A 19,486-nucleotide genomic window follows, 5' to 3' on the forward strand; every position below is an offset into this window, starting at 1 on the left:
GGGCAGGTGTGTGGATCACAAGGGCAGCAGGCACAGGGCCAGCTGCAGATGCACTGGACACCCTCGAGGTGCCTCTTCCCACTCCAGGCATGGAGACACAGAAGCAAATAAGACAGAGCCACAGGGGGCTTACATTTTAGTGGGAGAAATGGACAAACATGAATAGAAAATAAGATATGGAGTGAAACAGCAGAGTGGGAACACAGAGGGGTGGGACTGCTGCAGGAAGGCCTCTGTGAGGAGATAGTGGGGTGGGGATGGAGCGGAGGCGCTGCACAGCTTTGGGGAAGACAGAGCTCTCCAGGATGCGCCAAGGCCACATGCACTTGGCTCTTTGAAGAAGGGAAGGAAGGCTATTGTGGCTTCCCTGCGGAGTACAGGGAGCAGGGAGGAAAGTGGCAAGAAACCAAGCAGGCACCTAGGCTGAGGGTGGAGAGGGAGGAGGACCTTGCAGGACGTTGATAAGTTTTATCTCATTCTGAATTGGGGCGGGGAGACGGAGCTAACAGAGGGTTATGTTTTAAAAGGGTTACAAAGGAGGAGTGGGGCAGGGGTGATCTCTGAAGACCATCTGAAAGGGTCAGGGAAGGCCGGACCAGAACAAATGCCAAGAGAGTATGAGAACTTGGGACCTTGACAACTGGGACAATGCAGTATGGCTGGAGGGCAGCTCCTGTCCCAGCAAGGAGCCAGCAAAGTGGGCAATGGGACGCGCCTCCTCTGTGGGAGCCTTGCTAGCCAATGCCCAATGCTTCACTGCCAAGCCCCCGCCAAGCCATCCCAACACTTGCCAGCTCCGTATCTCTGCAGATTGGTTATGTGATATTTAATGCATACTCATCTTCCAAAAAATATTTGAGCAGGGATACAGGACATTCCAAACTAAAGGGGATCAAGATTATGCAGAACAGTTCTACCCAAATTCACCGGGGCCAAAATGGGTCCCAGGTTACTTGAAGGACTTGTTGCCTCCCTTCCAGTTCATCTAGAGGGAAGCAATTGCCAGAGAAAAGGACATAGGCTCTGGACCCAAAACTCTGAGCTTAAGTATTAGGTCCAGCCTCACCAGTAACATCAGGCAACTTAACCTCATATGGTTTAAGTTTCTTATCTTTGAAATGCATATAATGATAATCCCAACCTCTTAGGGGTATTGTGAGGATTAAAGTAGATAGCCCACATGATGTACTCTCAAAGCAGTGTTTGGCACAGGGTAGGGGCTCAGTAAATACAAGTGTTTGCTAAGGTTTGTATAATTGTCATCACTGAGTTAGTGACAGCCATGGTGGGATGCAGATACTCACAGCAGTCTCTGGTCTTGGGTGCACCCCGCATCCGTGAGCATGTGGAAGCCTGGCAGACATCGGTCGCATCTGGCTCCTGTCACACCTGGTTTACAGCTGCACCATCCGGAGTTGTCACATCGAGCACTAAGAGAACCTGAAACCCACAAGGTAGGGGAAAGGAAAGAAGAAGAGGAAATATTTTAATGTATGCGGCATTGGAAGCAACTGTCACCCTATGGGTGCTCCGTCAACACGAAGTGAGAAGCACCATCTGCTGCTTTTAACAGTCACTTCACATCGTCTGTGTATTCTTCTACCCACCGGGGACAGTGCTGACAGCTGAGGATGTCTTCCTCAGGGAGAGGAATTAAATTACTCATAAAAGCATTTGTCTTTGTCTGTCTGCTCTGATTGTGACAGTAGGTAGCATATTGCTCACTGCTTTTTAAAAGAAGTCCATCAAATCTTTAAGATCTCAAGGAAAACTTGTGAATAAGCACATTGGCCTCCTAAAAGAGAGTTCGTATCTGAAAGTGAGCAGCATTCTCTCTTATCCCTGGCAGGCAAAGCCATCTTTTAAGGGTCAGTGCTTGTATGGTATGATTTTTAAGAGCATAAAAATGGCTATTAACCAAAACTATCCACCTGCCAGGAGTGCTGGAGAGTGTCCCCTGTGGTACACCCCCAGTGAGATGTACCCTGTGTGCCTTACCTAGGGGACTGTACTTGTCTTATGATTCCACTTTTTACAGATATGCTCCTAGTTGTAAATGGGTCCTCTCAGATTGAGCGTTCATGAAAAACTCAGGGCAACAAAATGTGTCACTGTGGGATGCTGCCAGGTCTCACCACCTGCCCTTCCACACTCACTCCCATTCCAGCTCCACCTTCTCTCACCCAGGCCCTGCCTCGCACTCTCCTCCCTGCCTCCATCCTTGCCTCTCCACACTCCACAGAGAAGCCAGGATATTCTTTAAAAATGTAATTCGATAGTTAGGTCCTCCAGTGGCCCCCACTCTAAGCAGAATAAGATGCTGACTTCGTATCATGGCCTGCAAGACCCTGCCTCTCTTACCTCATCTCCTACCCTCCTTCACTAGGTTCCAGCGACCCAACTCTCTTGGTTCAGGCAAAGTGCTAAGCAGCTTCCCTCAAGGTATTTGCACTTGCTGCTCCCTCGGTCTGGAATGCTCTTTCCTCTAACTTCCCCTAGTTCGCACATTCTCAGCACTCAGGTCTTGATTAAATATTACTTTTCTAGAGAAATCTTCTCTGACTCCTGCATCTAAAATCCCATCCCACCCCTACCCCAGTCCTCAGCCCTACTTGACTTAGGATGATCTCACCTTATGTCACCTGCCGTATTCCCACTGCCCAGCATGGTGCCTGACACAAGGCAGGTGCCCAGAAATCTGTTCAACTAATGTGTGTATGCCAAGGAGGAGGGCTGGGCTGTTGTGGAAGGAGCTGAGAGAAGCCAAAAGATGAGGAGGAAAGCTAGCTAGGTACACCTCAGCTACCTTATAATTCCCCTGCAGTTCAGTGGAATTGTAAAATAATCTGTATATCTTTTTTTTTTTTTTGAGACGAAGTTTTGCTCCTGTTGCCTAGGTTGGCAACCTCCACCTTCCAGGTTCAAGCGATTCTCCTGCCTCAGCCTCCCAAGTAGCTGGGATTATAGGCATGTGCCACCACGCCCAGCTAATTTTGTATTTTTAGTAGGACGGGGTTTCTCCATGTTGGCCAGGCTGGTCTCGAACTCCCAACCTTAGGTGATCTGCCTGCCTTGGCCTCCCAAAGTGCTGGGATTACAGGCATGAGCCACTGCACCTGGCCATGATCTGTATATCTTTTTGTTGTTGTTGTTGTTTTTGGTTCACTGCAACCTCTGCCTCCCTGGTTCAAGCGATTCCCCTACCTCAGTCTCTTGAGTAGCTGGGACTACAGGCGTGCGCCACCACACCTGGCTAATTTTTTGTATTTTAGTAGAGACGGGATTTCATCATGTTGGCCAGGCTGGTCTCTAACTCCTGACCTCATGATCCACCAGCCTCAGCCTCCCAAAGTGCTGGGATTATAGGCATGAGCCAGGGCACCCAGCCTATATCTTAAGTATCTGTAATGATTAGGCTATCCATAGTCTATGAAGCCAAGGGAACATTGACCAGTCGCTATATGTTTGTTTTTTAAATTTATTATCTTTCTGTGAACTTTTAATTTACTAGTAGAATTCAAATCGATAAAGATATCGGTTCTGTGCCTGTATGAAGACTTTATGCAGCATGTGAAATGTGAAATAAATGAGTCATATTTACAGTTTGAGTCTATGAACATCTACATATCAACTTTGCAAGGCTTGAAGGAGCCTTCAGTGATAATAGTGTAAATGACATTTTTTGAGCATCTCCTTAGATGTTGAGTTAGGCACTTTATATGTATTAGCTCACGCTATTTAGTAGTGAATTAAAAGTTCACAGCAGAATAACAGATCAATTTCTGCATAATAGGAACTCTCAGAGGTTTAGGCAGGCAGTGACAAGTTCAGACCTGCGCTTAGAACTCTAGAGCAGTCTGCAGGATGGCTTGGAGAAGGCAAGACCAGCATGTCTCCTCCTATGCCATGATGGCCTGGGTTAGAGGGGTCTGAGTGAGAAGAGAAGGAGGGAAGCATTGTGACAGCCACTGTGGGTATAGAACAAACAGATTTAGGTGACTCTTGGGTTAGGAATGATGAGGGAGAGAGGATCACATTGATGACACTCAGGTCCCCAGAGTGCACACCTGGCTGGACTGTGATGCTATTTATCAAACCAGGGAAAACAGGAGGAGGACCAAGATCTCAGGTTGAATCATCAAGAGAAGATAATGAGTTTAGTTTTGGGTATATGAACTTGAGTTTCTAGGGGCATATAAAGGTGGGAATGTTCATCTGGAGCTCAGAGTCTAGAGATGAAGATCTAGGAGCCCTCAACACACAGGCTGAATAGGAAGCCATAGTAAATGTGAGATCAGTCCAGAAGTAGATGGAGAGAGGAGGGGAAGTGGTGAGGACAGAGATAGAGCCCATCTATTAAGAGAGGATGATCAGAGAAGGAGAAGTCTCAGGACAGGATCTAATCAAACAATGAGCAATGGAAGGCAGGGAGGAGAGGTCTAAGGAGGGTGAGGGGAGGAGGAGAGAAGGAAGGTTTACAGAGCCTAAGGCAAGAGCGCTTTTAAATAAGATGAGAATGAAGAGAGGCTATTTGGTTTGATGTTTAGAGACTTCATGCTCATTGCTCTGTGAGTGGTCGGCAGAAGGAAGGAAAATTCCTTTTTGAATAATGCTCTGATAAGTAATGTTAAATAGAAGTCCCTCATGATGAAATTTGGTTGTTTTTAACATGAATGAATGCTGATTTGGGGATCAGAAACACATTTTTTCTCCATTCAAATTAATTACACTTTCAACTTCAGAAAACTCTCCCTGCAGTAGTTTTTCAGAAATGAATTATTTTTATAAAGTGGGGAAAGAAGTAATTCAGGCTCTAACTCTGAATATGACTAACTTATTTCATGTTCCAAAACTTCCAAAATAATAGCACTTGTTCTTCAAAGTCTCACTCAAAAAAAACAACCTGCCCCAATTCCCACATCATGAACTGTACTTAGGGATTGTGAACAATTGGTTTTAAAGAACAGATGAGGAATAACTTCCTGTTTCAAATTTGTGTCCCAGTAAGCACATTCATGCTTTATATAGATATAGCCTACATGAATTTGAAGACTCAGGAAGGTATTAAAAAATGATAAATATTTAAAATTTAGGGCCGAGCATGGTGGCTCATGCTTGTAGTACCAGCAGTTAGGGGAGACTGAGGCAGGAGGATTGCTTGAGCCCAGGAATTTGAGACCAGCCTGGGCAACATAGACCCTGTCTCTACAAAAAAATAAAAAATTAGTCAGTCATGGTGGAACACAACAGTAGTCCAAGCTACTCAGGAGGCTGAGGCAGGAGGACTGCTTGAGCCCAGGAGTTTGAGGCTGCAGTAAGCCATAATGGAGCCGCTGCACTCCAGCCTTGGCCACAGAGTGAGATCTTGTCTCAAAACAACAACAACAAACCCAATAAAAACAAATAAACAAAAAATATAAACAGAGAATTTGCATCCTTTTGAGAACCCTATTAAAAATATATACACTTGCATTTAAAAACATGTTTAAATAATTACTCAAATGTTATAGTCTGAATAATACACTGTCAGCATCAAAGATATGTAAAGAACTATAAAATTAAGAGAGTAAGTCCAATATCACATAGACCTCAAAAACTTAGCTGTCATGGGAGGAAAAAACTTGCACACACAGTGAATTTCAAAGTATCTGCAAAAGGTTATCAGGGCTTAAATATGTGGTTGGAAGAGCTGAGGATAACTCAGCTCTGTTGCTGAGCCCACAAAGTCATAATCTAAAAATAAGCCTAATTTCTACATTTATGGGAAATCTATATAAAGTCCAAAATTGGTGACTACTCTGGGGTTTATTAATGCCATTGGCTTCATTTGACATACATGTAATGATAGCATTTTTTTGTAAGACATGTTATTTTGCATTTGAAATGGAATATACAACAAATTTCCCTGTCAAGTTATTATCTGAAAGTGAAAAATATCCTCTGGCTAATTGGGATACTGAGAAATCACATAGGGAATTAAACTTGTGCTAGTGGTTTGGTGACATGTGCAGCTGAGGAGCAGCTGGGGACAGCACATGGTGGGAAGTCTCTGTCACCAATGTGTCTTTCGGCCTCAGCAGTTTGGACACTGAAAGTTCAGTTTCTTCATCTCTTTAACAGTGGATGTGGGATGTGTTAACCCATGTTGTCAGACTGTTATGAGGACTAAGAAGGACATCATCTATGAAAATGTTTTGGAAAATTCTAAAGCATTAGTCAGATCTTAGGAAATAATATCCATCAAGCTTTTTGTGTACACATAAATTGTCTGCTTTTGGGCATAGAAAAATGCCATTCTGATTTTTTTTTTCTTTCATATGGAGGGAATAAGAGAACTATTCTTGATCAGAAGATCTGGCTCACAACTTTAGTTCTTGCAATCAGTTGCTGGAAGACTTTAGGCCATTCATTAATTTTTCTAGGTCTCGGTTTCCCCACTGTCTTAATAAGAAAAACAACTACATCAATTCACAGTTTACTGAGTTGCCCGCCATGTGCTTGTCAAACACCATTTTATCTCCACAGGATCCCATGACATGAATATCATGATCACTCTTTAACAGATGGGGATGCTGGAGCAGCAAGAGGTTAAGGAACCTACCCAGAGTGACCTAATGGTGGTGGTCATGTCCAGATTTGCACCCTGGCTGCCTGGCTCCATAACCCACCACTGTACTCTACATTATTACCTTTGATGTCAACAAACCTGGTCCTGAACTCTTACTCTGCCCCTTAGCTCTATAACCTTGGACAAGTTTCTTACCATCCCTCCCTAAGCCTCTGCTACATCATTTGTGAAATGGGAAAAAACTCAGCCCCCTCTTTATAAAGTTATTTGTGAAGATTAATTAATTACTGGATTAAAAGCACCTAGAAAAGTGCCTGGCCCAGGGTTGGCATATGGCACATGTTAACTATCATATAAGACATAAATCAATATTGGGCTCACCACTTCCTGCCAAGCTGTTCCCACTGAGTCTGGGATATCTATTACCCAAATAAAAAGAAGGAGCCAGTTTCACTACCACTGGGCAAGCAGTAGACTACACGCTGAAACAGAAGAGATGGCATGGTAAATCCTTCTTTACCATCCTTCTGTGCTAAGCAGCAGGTTCCTGGTCTACCCTAAGACTAATAACCTTGTCTTCAGGCCAGGCTTTCAAGCTGAGCCAATTAGATTTCTAGTTTCATTCTCACTGATCATTTCACTGGGATGACCCAACTCTGGTGACTCACAATGAAGCTGCATGACCTAAGGGAATAGGAGCTCTTCAGAGAGGTTAAATGCCCATTAAAATGGAATAATTTTTCTTTTAATTTTTTTATGAAGTTCTTTGATTCATAGGGAGGACTGCTAAGTCCAAAAGATTCTAGATGCAAATTCTACACAACAAAGCTAAACTAATCTGAGTCAAACCACATTGTAACAGCAACTTAGGTGAATTTGGGGGGTGACTGCTGTGATATGGGTCTATCTCACAACAGGGTCACCCAGTTTTCTATATGACTCCCAACCCACTCTACCAGCAACTCATGGCTACACCAGAATCTGCCCATTTTTAGATTCTTTCAAGCTGCAGCTATCAATTGGTTCCACAGACCTGCTACACTGAGTCACTGCCATGCAATAAGGCTGTATGCTTTAAGTGGATCAATATTTATCATAGGATGCTATTAAACACTTTCTAGCAAAGAAAAGTAGATAATGCCAAGAAAGATAATAGACAAATGAACCGTTTAAAAAAAAATCTTATTTACAGAACCACCTCTCTCTCCCCCTTTATATTTACTAACTTGTCTTTACTGTCTGTCCACAATGAATACAGCACAGTGTGTGTATCTGTGTGCACAGCAAAGACCTACAGTTATATGAATATAGCACTGTGTGGGATACTTTAAAAAACCAACAACAACAACAACAACAACTAGCCAGGTGCGGTGGCTCACACCTGTAGTCTTAGCACTTCGGGAGGCTGAGGCAGGTGGATCACGAGGTCAGGCACTCGAGACCAGCCTGGCCAACATAATGAAACCCCATCTCTACTAAAAATACAAAAAATTAGCTGGGCATGGTGGTGGGTGCCTGTAATCCAAGCTACTCAGGAAGCTAAGGCAGGAGAATTGCTTGAACCTAGGAGGCGGAGGTTGCAGTGAGCCGAGATGGCACCACTGCACTCCAGTCTGGACGACAGTGTGAGACCCTGTCTCAAAAAAACAAAACAAAATTAAAAAACAAACTAGCTCTCCTATGAACCAGCCACCCCATTAGGTGTTTCCTATTTGTTATTTTGTTTTATCTTGTTAGCAACCTAATGAAATACTTCAATTTTCCTGTTTACTTGTCTGTCTCCTTTATTAGTACAACTTCATATTGCTAGCACCTAGCACAGCACTAGAAACAGATCTTTCTAATTCCTTATTTTTCAAGAGGTTGGTCAAATGGATGGCTATGGATATGAAGAACTATCCCTGAAAGAGTGCAAGCTTCCTTTGTCATCTGCCTGTAAAAGACTGTCACCTGCCTGGAAAAGTTAATAATGTGACTCTTTGTATTAGAATTCAAGACAACATGCCCCCAAGGTCCCAGCTGGTTCCACCAACCCCTACTTAAGAGAAACATGTTTCCTTTCAGATTGAAACTGCTAAAAAGACCAATGTCTGGTAGGTTCCCAGTTGTTCGTGAAGTTGAACATCTCCCTCTTGGCCTGCTTGCTTCCCCTGTTTTCTTTCTTTTTTCCTCCCTTGTTCCCTTCCTTCTTCTTTTCCTCCCTCCTTCCTTCCCTCTTCTCTCCCCACTGCTCCATCTCCCTCTCCCTCTTTCCCCCCTTTTCAGCTACCTTTGGAGTTACAATTGCAGGGCAAACAGCGGTCTCTTTCTCTGTGCCGGTAAAAGCCGTCCTTGCACCTCTCGCAGTGAATGCCATCAGTGTTGTCATTGCAGTTGAGGCAGCGGAATCCATTACCAGTTTGTCTGTGAAGTTCCTGATCAAAGATACACTGCCTGGACTTCCCATTGCAATCACAGACTGGGGAGGAAGCATACAAAAGAGATGGTCAGAAAAAAACACCTCAGGAACTGTTCTAGCAGGTGTTATGTTATTATTAATAGAAATTATGCATGAGTACTATATGGTAACCTAAACTCCTTGGGGGAGGAAGGTATGGGAGTGCAATTGGCAGTGCAGGGACCCTGGGGACGCCTGCTCCACTTAAAGGAAGCAGGCACTATGCAATGCTGGTGAGCTACTGCCTGGGAGAACATGGGCTCAGGGTTGCCAGACTGTCCAGTTTCTCGAGAGAAACCCAAAATGTTAAATTACATTTTTATGCAGATATTTCTGATTTAAATGTTTGCAAGGAGTTCATTTCAAAACACTGCAATCCCACAGAGCAAGTCTGTGGGCTCAAGGAGACCCGAGGATGGGCAGCTGCGGACTCAGCACAGCTACTAGCCGATGGTGTCGCTGCTCAAGATACACAATACCCATCCCACCGGTGCCCGTCAAGGCGAGGAGCGGACGTGACTGTCTGGGCATGTGTCTCCTCCCAAAGCCAGGTGTCCCATGAAGAATGAACTTTCTCAAGTATCTAGGAAGCCCATCCTGCAGATGTTCCAAAGAGACTCGCAAAGTGACTAACATCTCCACGGGGACCCAAACAGCAAAGAAGCAAAACACGGAAACACCCAGCATAGTACCCGGCACACTGAGACACCAAAAAATGTTTCTGTCATGGTCTCGGAGAGAGAGATGATAGGCCTTCAGGTTAAAAGGAAAGAATCAAATACCAATTCTGTTATTTCCTTGGGCACATCACTTCAATTTTCTGAATCTTGTTTTTTCTTCCATGCAGACTGCATTATCTGCCTCCCTGGATTGTAAAGAGGATCCCTCTGGGAAAAGAATATCAAATGCCTTTGCATATGCGATTTCATTACTCACTCCCATGAAACACGTACTGCCTCAGAAGAGAAACATGCAGCTCAGAAAGGTGAAGTAACTCCACCCAGTGGAGAACTGAGATTTGAACCTCTGTCTGATGCCAACACCTACCTCCCTTCCCTACACAGGCGGTCTCTGTTGGCCACGCTGCCACATTGAGAATATGTTTCTAGGGCGTGACTTACCCATAATGCTGACAATAAAGTCAACAGATGTGCCATCACCTGCTGAGTGGCTCCCTGTGCAGGCTCTGTGTCAGGCACTGACAATACAAGGGGACAATGTACATCTTTTTGTTGTTGTTGTTGTTGTTGTTGTTTTGAGACCAAGTCTTGCTCTGTCGCCCAGGCTGAAGTCTGGAGTGCAGTGGCATGATCTCAGCCCACCGAAACCTCTGCCTCCTGGGTTCAAGTGATTCTCCTGCCTCAGCCTCCCAAGTAGCTGGGATTATAGGTGCGCACCACCATGCCCAGCTAATTTTTATATTTTTAGTAGAGATGGGGTTTCGCCAGTGTTGGCCAGGCTGGTCTCAAACTCCTGACCTCAGGTGATCCATCTGCCTCGGCTTCCCAAAGTGCTGGGATTACAGGCATAAGCCTGGGCATAAGCCACCGTGCCCAGCGGTGACCACGTACATCTAATGGACCTGCTAAGTGACTGCCTTATAATAATTTCTGTAACTCACTCTTTCTACTTTGGATGACATCTAATCTAGAAAAGTCAGCTAACACTTATCCGAAGCGTACTGTTTCTAGGACTTTACATTCGTCAGCTCAGATAATTCTCACAACATTTTAACATGGGTTTTATTATCCCCATTTAATAGATGGAAAAACAAATACTCAGAGAGGCTAAGTATCTTGCCTAAAGTCACACAGCTAAATGGCAAAGATATAATTTGCTCCCAGATGTGTCTGACTCCAAAGCCCTCATCTTTCCATTTTATGTTCCTTCTCAAGATTGAGTTTACCATTGCATGTAGACATTCTTTTTATAAATCCCTAATAGAGGGTCATTCAGCTTGGTTGTTACAAACAGTAACATTTTTATATGGTGTTTTAAATCTACCTCTCTTTCCGTAATTTTCATCATGTGTTTTTGCTCTTGCCTGAAAACATACACACACAACACACACAGATAGATACAGCACTCATGCACACACAGACACACACACACACACACCCCTACTCTCTTTTTATTCCTTTATTTATCCAACAGACATAATCTTTGGATGTTGTTTTACATCCAAAGGGCCCTGCGTCATCAGGCTTTTGTGAATCTGAAGATAGCTATGGCATCTCCCTCCTTAGTCTTTTCCTGTTCAAGTTGGACTAGAGATCTGTCATCTCCAAGTCTTTCAACCACTTCCTATGTCATAATTTCTAGATTCTTCTTGTCTACCATCCTAGGAACAAATTCTAATTTCCAGTATCCTTCTTCATATGACCAGTACTGCAAGTGTGATTTAAACAGCTTGGCTTGTAACAGGACTAGATATTTTTATCCCATGGGCAAAGACTAACATTTCAGTGAACTTACAGCATATTACATTTGCACACAATTCAAAGTCCCAGGGCTTTTCTCAGAACTAGTGCCAAGCTGAATCTTTCCCAACCAATGCTTGTGAAACTGATTTTTTAGATCTCCAACAGTGCCACACAGCTGTCATGTGCTGTGAAATTTGTACCAAGTACATGACTATGCACGTACAGAGCTAAATTCACTGTTCAGCGGTCCTTGCGAGGTTCTTCATCTGGCTAACCCAATGAGCCAATGCCCTCCCTGCCCTGGATGCCTTTTGGAAGCAATCTCAAAATAACTACAAATTTTTCATTATGCTTTTCTTATTTAGAACATGGGCTGGGCACAGTGGTTCACGCCTGTAATCCCAGCAGTTTGGGAGGCCAAGGAGGGTGGATCACCTGAGGTCAGGAGTTCGAGACCAGCCTGGCCAACATAGTGAAACCCCATCTCTACTAAAGATACAAAAATTAGCTGGGAGTGGTGGCAGGTGTCTGTAGTCCCAGCTACTTGGGAGACTGAGGCAGGAGAATCACTTGAACCTGGGAGGTGGAGGTTGCAGTGAGCTGAGATTGTGCCATTGCACTCTAGCATGGGTGACAAGAGCGAAATTCTGTCTCAAAAAAGAACATGCTTTGTGGTGGTAAAAATTAACTTCATAAGGGCAGCTCATTATATATTTATTCAGAGCAATCTTTTCAAAATATATAAACTTGTTATAATCTTTTTCTATCACATCCCTCCTCTTCTGTCTCCTCCTCTAAAGCTTTACTTTGAAAACAATAGGTGTCCTTCTTTCATTTTATTTTAATTTTTACTTTTATTGAGACAGGATCTCACTCTGTTGTCCAGGCTGGAGTGCTGTGTCACAATCTCAGCTCACTGTAGCCTTGACCTCCTGGGCTCAAGCGATTCTCCAACCTCAGCCTCCCAAGTAGCTGGGAATACAGGCGTGTGCCACCATGCCCAACTAATTTTTGTTGTGTTTTTTTTTTTCCTGTTTGTTTGGTTTTTGTTTTTGTTTTCACCATGTTGCCCCGTCTGGTCGTAAACTCCTGGATTCAAGCAATCCACCTACCTTGGCTTCTCAAAGTGCTGGGAATTAAAAGTGTGCACCACCATACCCAGCCTATTTTCTTTTGTTTTGTTTTTGAGACAGAGTCTCACTCTGTCACCCAGAGTGGAGTGCAGTGGTGTGATCACGGGTCACTGCAGTCTCAACCTCCCAGGCTCAAGCCATCTTCTCACTTCAGCCTCCCGAGTAGCTGGGACCAAAGATGCATGCCACAACACTCAGCTAAATATGTTACTTTTTGGTAGAGACAGGTTCTCGTGGTATTGCCCAGGCTGGTCTTAAACTCCTGGCCTCAAGCAATCCTCCCACCTCAGCCTCCCAAAGTGCTAGAATTATAGGCATGAGCTACCATGCCTGCCCCATTGTCCTTTAAATGCACAGCCTTCAATGGAGTTGCATTACAGTTCCAGGGATGGAGGTCCTTAGCCAACATCTCCCCCCCAAGAGCCTGCCCAACAGATTCTAAGCCTATTGCAAACATACCCCTTTCCTTTCAAATGGGTCTCCCTTAAAGCCAAGGGCAATGCCATCTAGAGTGAGGGGATGTATGGGCCTCATGTCTGGGGAGCGTATTGGCCTTGGGTATCTGCATTGCATGAGAACTCCGTGAAGACACTCTCTACAGCCTTGCCTGCAGGACTTTGAGTTACCAAGCTGCACTGAGATTAAACACCCAGCTGTACTGCACTTAACTCAGTATTGAGTCTTTGAAATGGTCCCACCAAGAAAATGATGGGAGAGCTTGTTCCAAGCTCCTTTTGCATGGAATGATGCTTTTCATCATTAATGTGTTTGAAAAATGGTCTCTCTCAAATCATCTCCCAAATTGAGACTAACTTCCCTAAAACCATTTATTATTTACTCTCGCTACTAGGGGTGGCGGGGGGGGGGGGCGGGCAGGAAACAACTTTTCTATTTAAAATTCTAGAATATTCCTGCAACTGGGCTTAATAAAACGGTGTAATGTGGCTTGTACGTGGTCTTTACTCTGTGACCAATACCTGCCCAGCTACTACCATGGTTTGGCAACTACTGGTTGCCAAAGGGCACTGTCAGGCTTAGAGTAAGGCAACAGGAAGTGGTGGGGATTCTGCCCAAAGGGCGTAAGAAGCAGCACTTCACCCCCTGCCGATTGTAGCCACATGCCTGTTGTAGTCAGCATCAACTCTTCTTTTAAAGGAAGACAGAAATCTGGCTTTGTGTATGAAATCTATTGGTTTTAAAATTTTGGCCAAAATTTAAAAAAAAAAAATGCTTTTGAAACAAAGCTGTGTCCACGGGCAAATCTCTGCACTCAACTCTGCAGTTCTAACAGGTAGAAAACACGTCTCACGCTTTTGAAAAAGGAAAAATGAAGCCCTATTATATCACACAGTGCCTGGTCCATGGTAGGCATTTAGTCTTTTTTTTAACAAACAAATGATTGAATGTTCTGTTGAACTTTAAAAAACCCATAGATGGTTATCTTGGACCTTCCCTGAGTTCTAGGCAATGGGATGCATACAGTAGCAAACAAAACCAACAGATGTCCCAGCCCGCATGGAGTTTACGTGCAATTTGGGGGAAAAGAAAATAAACAAGATAAATAAGTAATATCGAGAGAGAATATTAGGATAGTGGTATTTGTTAAGGAGAAATATATAAAGCAGTGGAAAGGCATAGGAAGTTGGGAGGTAGTAAGATGGGTGGGAAGGAGGGTAGAAAGTGCCATATGCCGGTTTGCTGTTTTAGTTCTATTTTCATAATTGTCTGCTTCATGATCTTTGTCCATTTATCTATGTTTTTCTTATGGCACAATGTTTTTCTTATGAATTGTTTACATAACAAATACATCAAACTACTTGTCTATATCATTTTATTGCAGATTTTCTTTTACTCTTTCCTGATAAATCATCTTTATTTCCGAAGTATCTCATCAGTAGATTTTGTTTTGCTGATTTAAGCCCCCTTTCCCCCTTCCTTCTTTTATCCTTGGTCAATGAGATGTATATTTATTTTATTAATTTAATAAACATCACATCTAATAGGGAGGCTATACTGCATGCTTGAACACTCAGACTTTATGAGCCAGTAACATTTCAAAGAAGGAGGTTGCCAATTTTTGTGTGTGTGTTTTTTGTTGTTGTTGTTGTTTTTCTTTTTTTGAGACAGTCTCACTCTGTTGCCCAGGATGAAGTGCAGTGGTGTGATCTCAGCTCATTGCAACCTCCACCTCCCAGGTTCAAGCGATTCTCATGCCTCAGCTTCTCGAGCATCCAGGATTACAGGCATGCGCCACCATACCCAGCTAATTTTAGTATTTTTTTTAAAGTCAATAAATTTTTATTCAAGGAGTTCCATGTTGTGATTTCTTCCACTGTCCATCAAGGTCACCTTATATCCTCTAGAGAGCTGGAGTCAAAAGATTTGTCTTCAAATTAGCCATTTTTAATGAAACTGATGCTTATTTTAATCCAGTTGTCCTGTCAGCCCATAATTCTTTTATTTTGGCTTCTGTCATCTCCTTTTAATATGGATATGCTGATGAAGCCTTCAAAATTCACCTTAGAGCTTTTATAATCTTCTGAAATACAATGGAATATTTTAATATTTCTAGCAGAGACAAGGTTTCACCCTGTTGGCCAGGCTGTGAACTCCTGACCTCAAGTGATCCACGTGCCTCAGCCTCCCAAAGTGTTGGGATTACAGGCGTGAGCCACCGCACCCAGCCAAGGGGGTCACTAGTGTTTTATTTTTCCAAAGATATTTGCCTGTGTAAAGCATGTATCATATTATCCATGTTTTCCTACTTGAACAGGAATCAGTGCATGATCTGATCTGATGTATGCATCTAAAAAGAAGACTGGCTGTTATGGGGAAATGGAGTTAGGGAGGGTGGAAGCAGGGAGTGCCCGTGACAAAGGAAAGAGCAAGCCTAAAAGCCCAAGGTGGGAAAAAGCTCGGTGTATTCTAGAGCTCATGCAAGGATTTCTATGTTGGAGCCCAGGTATGGGTTCAAGATCTGGCATTAAGATATTGCACATCATCAGAAAATAAAATTTAAAAAATCAGACTCGAACCCTGAACAGATCTGAAGCCATTCTAAGGTCAGTAAACAAAACAGGCAGGTTTTTCTCCATCTTTCACTGAACTCTGGTTCTAGGTCCCATCCATCATTCCTTTGACTATTCATTTGTACAAAGCCAGGGACACCTCTTCAAGGTTTCATCCTCTCCTCTTTCTGCGCCCTCACTCCAGCTCCCTCCAAATCCTTGATTCTGCCAGCCAGCATTCTCTCCACAGCCAAAGAAATGAGACTCTGCAAGTTTACCTCAAGTCCTACAAAAACCCATCTGAAACGGAGTCATTTGAGTCAGATTTTCACAGATTTCTTTAAGTCTAGTAAAGCGTGGATGGTAATTGCGTCTGACTGCTGTATGCTACTTCTCTGGCACTGAAGCATTTATTATAATAATAACTATAATAGCACACAGTCGCTGACCCTCAAGGTGCTTCTTAGGGAAGACCGCCAGGCAGCCAGACATAGGCTGGACCGCCCACTACCACCCACACTCACCCAGAGACACAGATCAAAGCAGCTGGAGGCCCTCCTTAAACAATAGAGTGAGGCAAGCAAGATCCCTCGGGCTCACTTCACAACACTCCCACCCCTCACTAAAACACGCAGCTCCAACAGGTTAGAACAGGAAGCAAAGGGGCAAAGGCGGTTTCCCAGCTGTGGCCTTAGGAGAATAAAAGGAAACAGAAAATATTTCCTCAGGTTGTTCTCAAGACAAGGCCTTGGAATAATCATCATCAGTAGTAGCAGTTCATCAGGATCTCATTTTAAATTTCCCATAAAAAATAGTGCCCTTTTGAGACATACAATTACGAGAAATTTCAATCACTTGGCATACATATGATTGTTTGTCTATAAGCAGGTCCTCTTTCTAATGTTCTTTTTTTTTTGAAACAGAGTCTCGTTCTGTCGCCCAGGCTGGAGTGCAGTGGCGCGATCTTGGCTCACTGCAACCTCCGCCTCCCAGGTTCAAGTGATTCTCCTGCCTCAGCCTATCGAGTAGCTGGGATTACAGGCACCCACCACCACGCCCAGCTGATTTTGTATGTTTATTAGAGATGGGGTTTCGCCTTGTTGGCCAGGCTGGTCTTGAACTCCTGACCTCAGGTGATTTGCCCGCCTCAGCCTCCCAAAGTGCTGGGATTACAGGCCTGAGCCACTGCGTCCGGCCCTCTTTCTATTGTTCTAAACTGAAAAACATGCTCTGCTTTTCACTAAGGTGATCTAATCACTATCTTTGTATAATCTGTGAAATCATCATGCTTTTTAGTGCTTTAACGGTAATGACAAAATTAAAAATCCAAACTTCTTTCAAAACTCAGCAGATGTGGCCCCTGCCAACCTTTCCAACTTTACCTCATCAAGAGTTCACTGGGCTCCAATGCGCAGATCTAGGCTGCACTAACCCTTTCCCACCTCTGGCTTTTAGGCTTGCTATTTCCTTTATCAGGAGCACTCCCTGCTTCCACCCTCCCTAAATCTATTTCCAGGTAACAGCCAGTTTTCTTTTTAGATGCGTAAATCAGATTGTGCACTTCCTTGCCGATACCCTCTGACAGTTTCTCTCTCCCGTGAATGCCCAGAGCACTTCATTCTCACCTCTCTCAGCATTTGCCTCGTTCTATCCTGTGTTATCACTGTTTATGTCTATGACTTATTTCTTCTACAGCATTTCTCACCTTATACCCCCACAGTACCTAATGCAGTGCTTGGATGGATGGATGGATGGATGGATGGATGGATGGATGGATGGATGGATGGATGGAAAGATGGTGGACAGCATGATGGATAGAAGGAGACAGAAAGGAACAGAGGGAGGGAATGAGGGAGGGAAGGAAGGAAGAAAGGGAGGGAGGGAGGCAGGGAGGAAGGAAAGAAGGAAGGAAGGAAGGAAGGAAGGAAGGAAGGAAGGAACCAAGGAAGGAAGGAGAAAGGAAGGAAGGAAGGAATATAGGCAGTCTGACTCTAAGAAAAGTCTGTAATCCCAGCACTTTGGGAGGCTTAGGTGGGTGGATCACGAGATTAAGAGATCAAGACCATCCTGGCCAACATAGTGAAACCCCATCTCTACTAAAAATACAAAAATTAGCTGGGTGTGGTGGCACGTGCCTGTAGTCCCAGCTACTTGGGAGGCTGAGGCAGAAGAATCGCTTGAACGTGGGAGGCAGAGGTTGCAGTGAGCCGAGATGGTGCCACTGCACTCCACCCTGGGCAACAGTGCGAGACTCTGTCTCAAAGAAAAAAAAAAAGAAAAAAAAAGAAAAGCCAAACAAGAACCTGAACATACAGAAATCTCCCTGAAGTCCAGAAGCCTACTTTCAAATTTCCCCAATACATTACACAAAGTTTCCATTGTCTACATATATGACATTCAGTGTAAAACAACTAATGTTCCAAGCAAAAAAATCCATGGTGAGATGGGAACAGAAAGAATTGTGAGAGGAACATGGGATTTTCAATGAGATTAAGGGTCTGGGACTTTCAGGTTGCTGCTCATACCAGATGAACTATTTCCACCCCAGGACTGCCCACCCATCTGTGGTCTATGAGCCCAGAGCTGCAATGTTTTCTGCCTGCCACCTCAAAGGGCAGCGAGCCTAGGGCTGTGTGGGAGGAGGGCAAGGGGATGAGGCAGGCCTCAGAGCATGAGATCAGTTTGCAGTGCTCAGGCAGCCTTGATAGGTAGTGTACTTGGCGGCTGTGTGGGACGATGTCAGGAGCTAGGAATTTGAGCATCATGTTTAAACCTGACAGTGTGTGCTGGTTGCTATTACGTAGTGCTTTGTTGCTCTTGCTACCATTTCGGTTGCTTAGTGCACTAAAACTGATTCAGTGAAACAGCAGCAAGTTTATATGATGTGACCTGTAATCTCCCGTGAATTAGTCCAGCTATGAACCATTTAAAGATGATGCTCGGCCCAGCGCGGTGGCTCATGCCTATAATCCCAGCACTTTGGGAGGCCGAGGTGGGCAGATCATGAGGTCAGGAGGTCGAGACCATCCTGGCCAACATGGTGAAATCCTATCTCTACTAAAGTACACAAAAAAATTAGCCGTGTGTGGTGGCAGGCACCTGTAGTCCCAGCTACTGGGGAGGCTGAGGCAGAGGAATCGCTTGAACGCAGGAGGTGGAGGTTGCAGTAAGCCGAGATCACGAAACTGCACTCCAGCCTGGCGACAGAGCAAGACTCTGTCTCAATTAAAAAAAAAAAAAGATGATGCTCAATTATCTTTCTTATTTAGAGGAAAGGGATGTGCCCTGTGTTTCCTTTCCTGCATGTGTCCCTCTTTCTCTTTCTGAGACATCAAATCTTTTTCCCTCCTTCCTTTGTGCAACTCTCTTCCCTTGGATATTATGATGTCATACTGCCAGGTGTCTGTCTGCCTTCTGACCTTCCCTATTCAAGCCTTTGCTGGCTCCTCTCCTTACCCCAACTCTAAATGTTGGTGCTCCTCAGGGCTCCTTAATCTCCACAACTTCTCAATCTGAGTCTCTCCTTGGGTGATCTCATCCATGACAAGGACTTCAATAACCACCGTAATTGTTGACATCCTAAGATACTTCCTTGGCCCAAACTTCATCCTCAACTTCAGGTCCTCATGTCTGCCATCCACTTTATTTATTTACTTATTTACTTATTACTTTTACATTTTTTTTTTTTTTTTGAGACAGAGTCTCGCTCTGTCGCCCAGGCTGGAGTGCAGTGGCACGATCTCGGCTCACAGCAAGCTCTGCCTCCCAGGTTCACGCCATTCTCCTGCCTCAGCCTCCCAAGTAGCTGGGACTATAGGCGCCCGCCAGCACGCCCGGCTAATTTTTTGTATTTTTAGTAGAGACAGGGTTTCACCTTGTTTGCCAGGTTGGTCTCGAACTCCTGATCTCAAGTGATT

At 44.2% G+C, this 19,486-nt stretch overlaps 1 protein-coding gene across 2 annotated transcripts in view; it reads right to left on the reverse strand.

Annotated features, from left to right (window-relative positions):
• The window catches only part of LAMC2 (laminin subunit gamma 2), a 65,691-nt gene that overhangs the window by 28,075 nt on the left and 18,130 nt on the right, over positions 1–19,486 (reverse strand). For both annotated transcript variants that reach the window (XM_054443470.2, XM_063648281.1), the window contains 2 exons: positions 8,838–9,026; positions 1,305–1,440 (listed from right to left, as the gene is read on the reverse strand). In XM_054443470.2, coding sequence (XP_054299445.1) covers positions 1,305–1,440; positions 8,838–9,026 — 325 coding nt within the window. The remainder of the gene's footprint in view (positions 1–1,304; positions 1,441–8,837; positions 9,027–19,486) is intronic.

Source organism: Pongo pygmaeus, chromosome 1 (genome assembly GCF_028885625.2).
Source record: "Pongo pygmaeus isolate AG05252 chromosome 1, NHGRI_mPonPyg2-v2.0_pri, whole genome shotgun sequence".
NCBI lineage: Eukaryota > Metazoa > Chordata > Mammalia > Primates > Hominidae > Pongo > Pongo pygmaeus.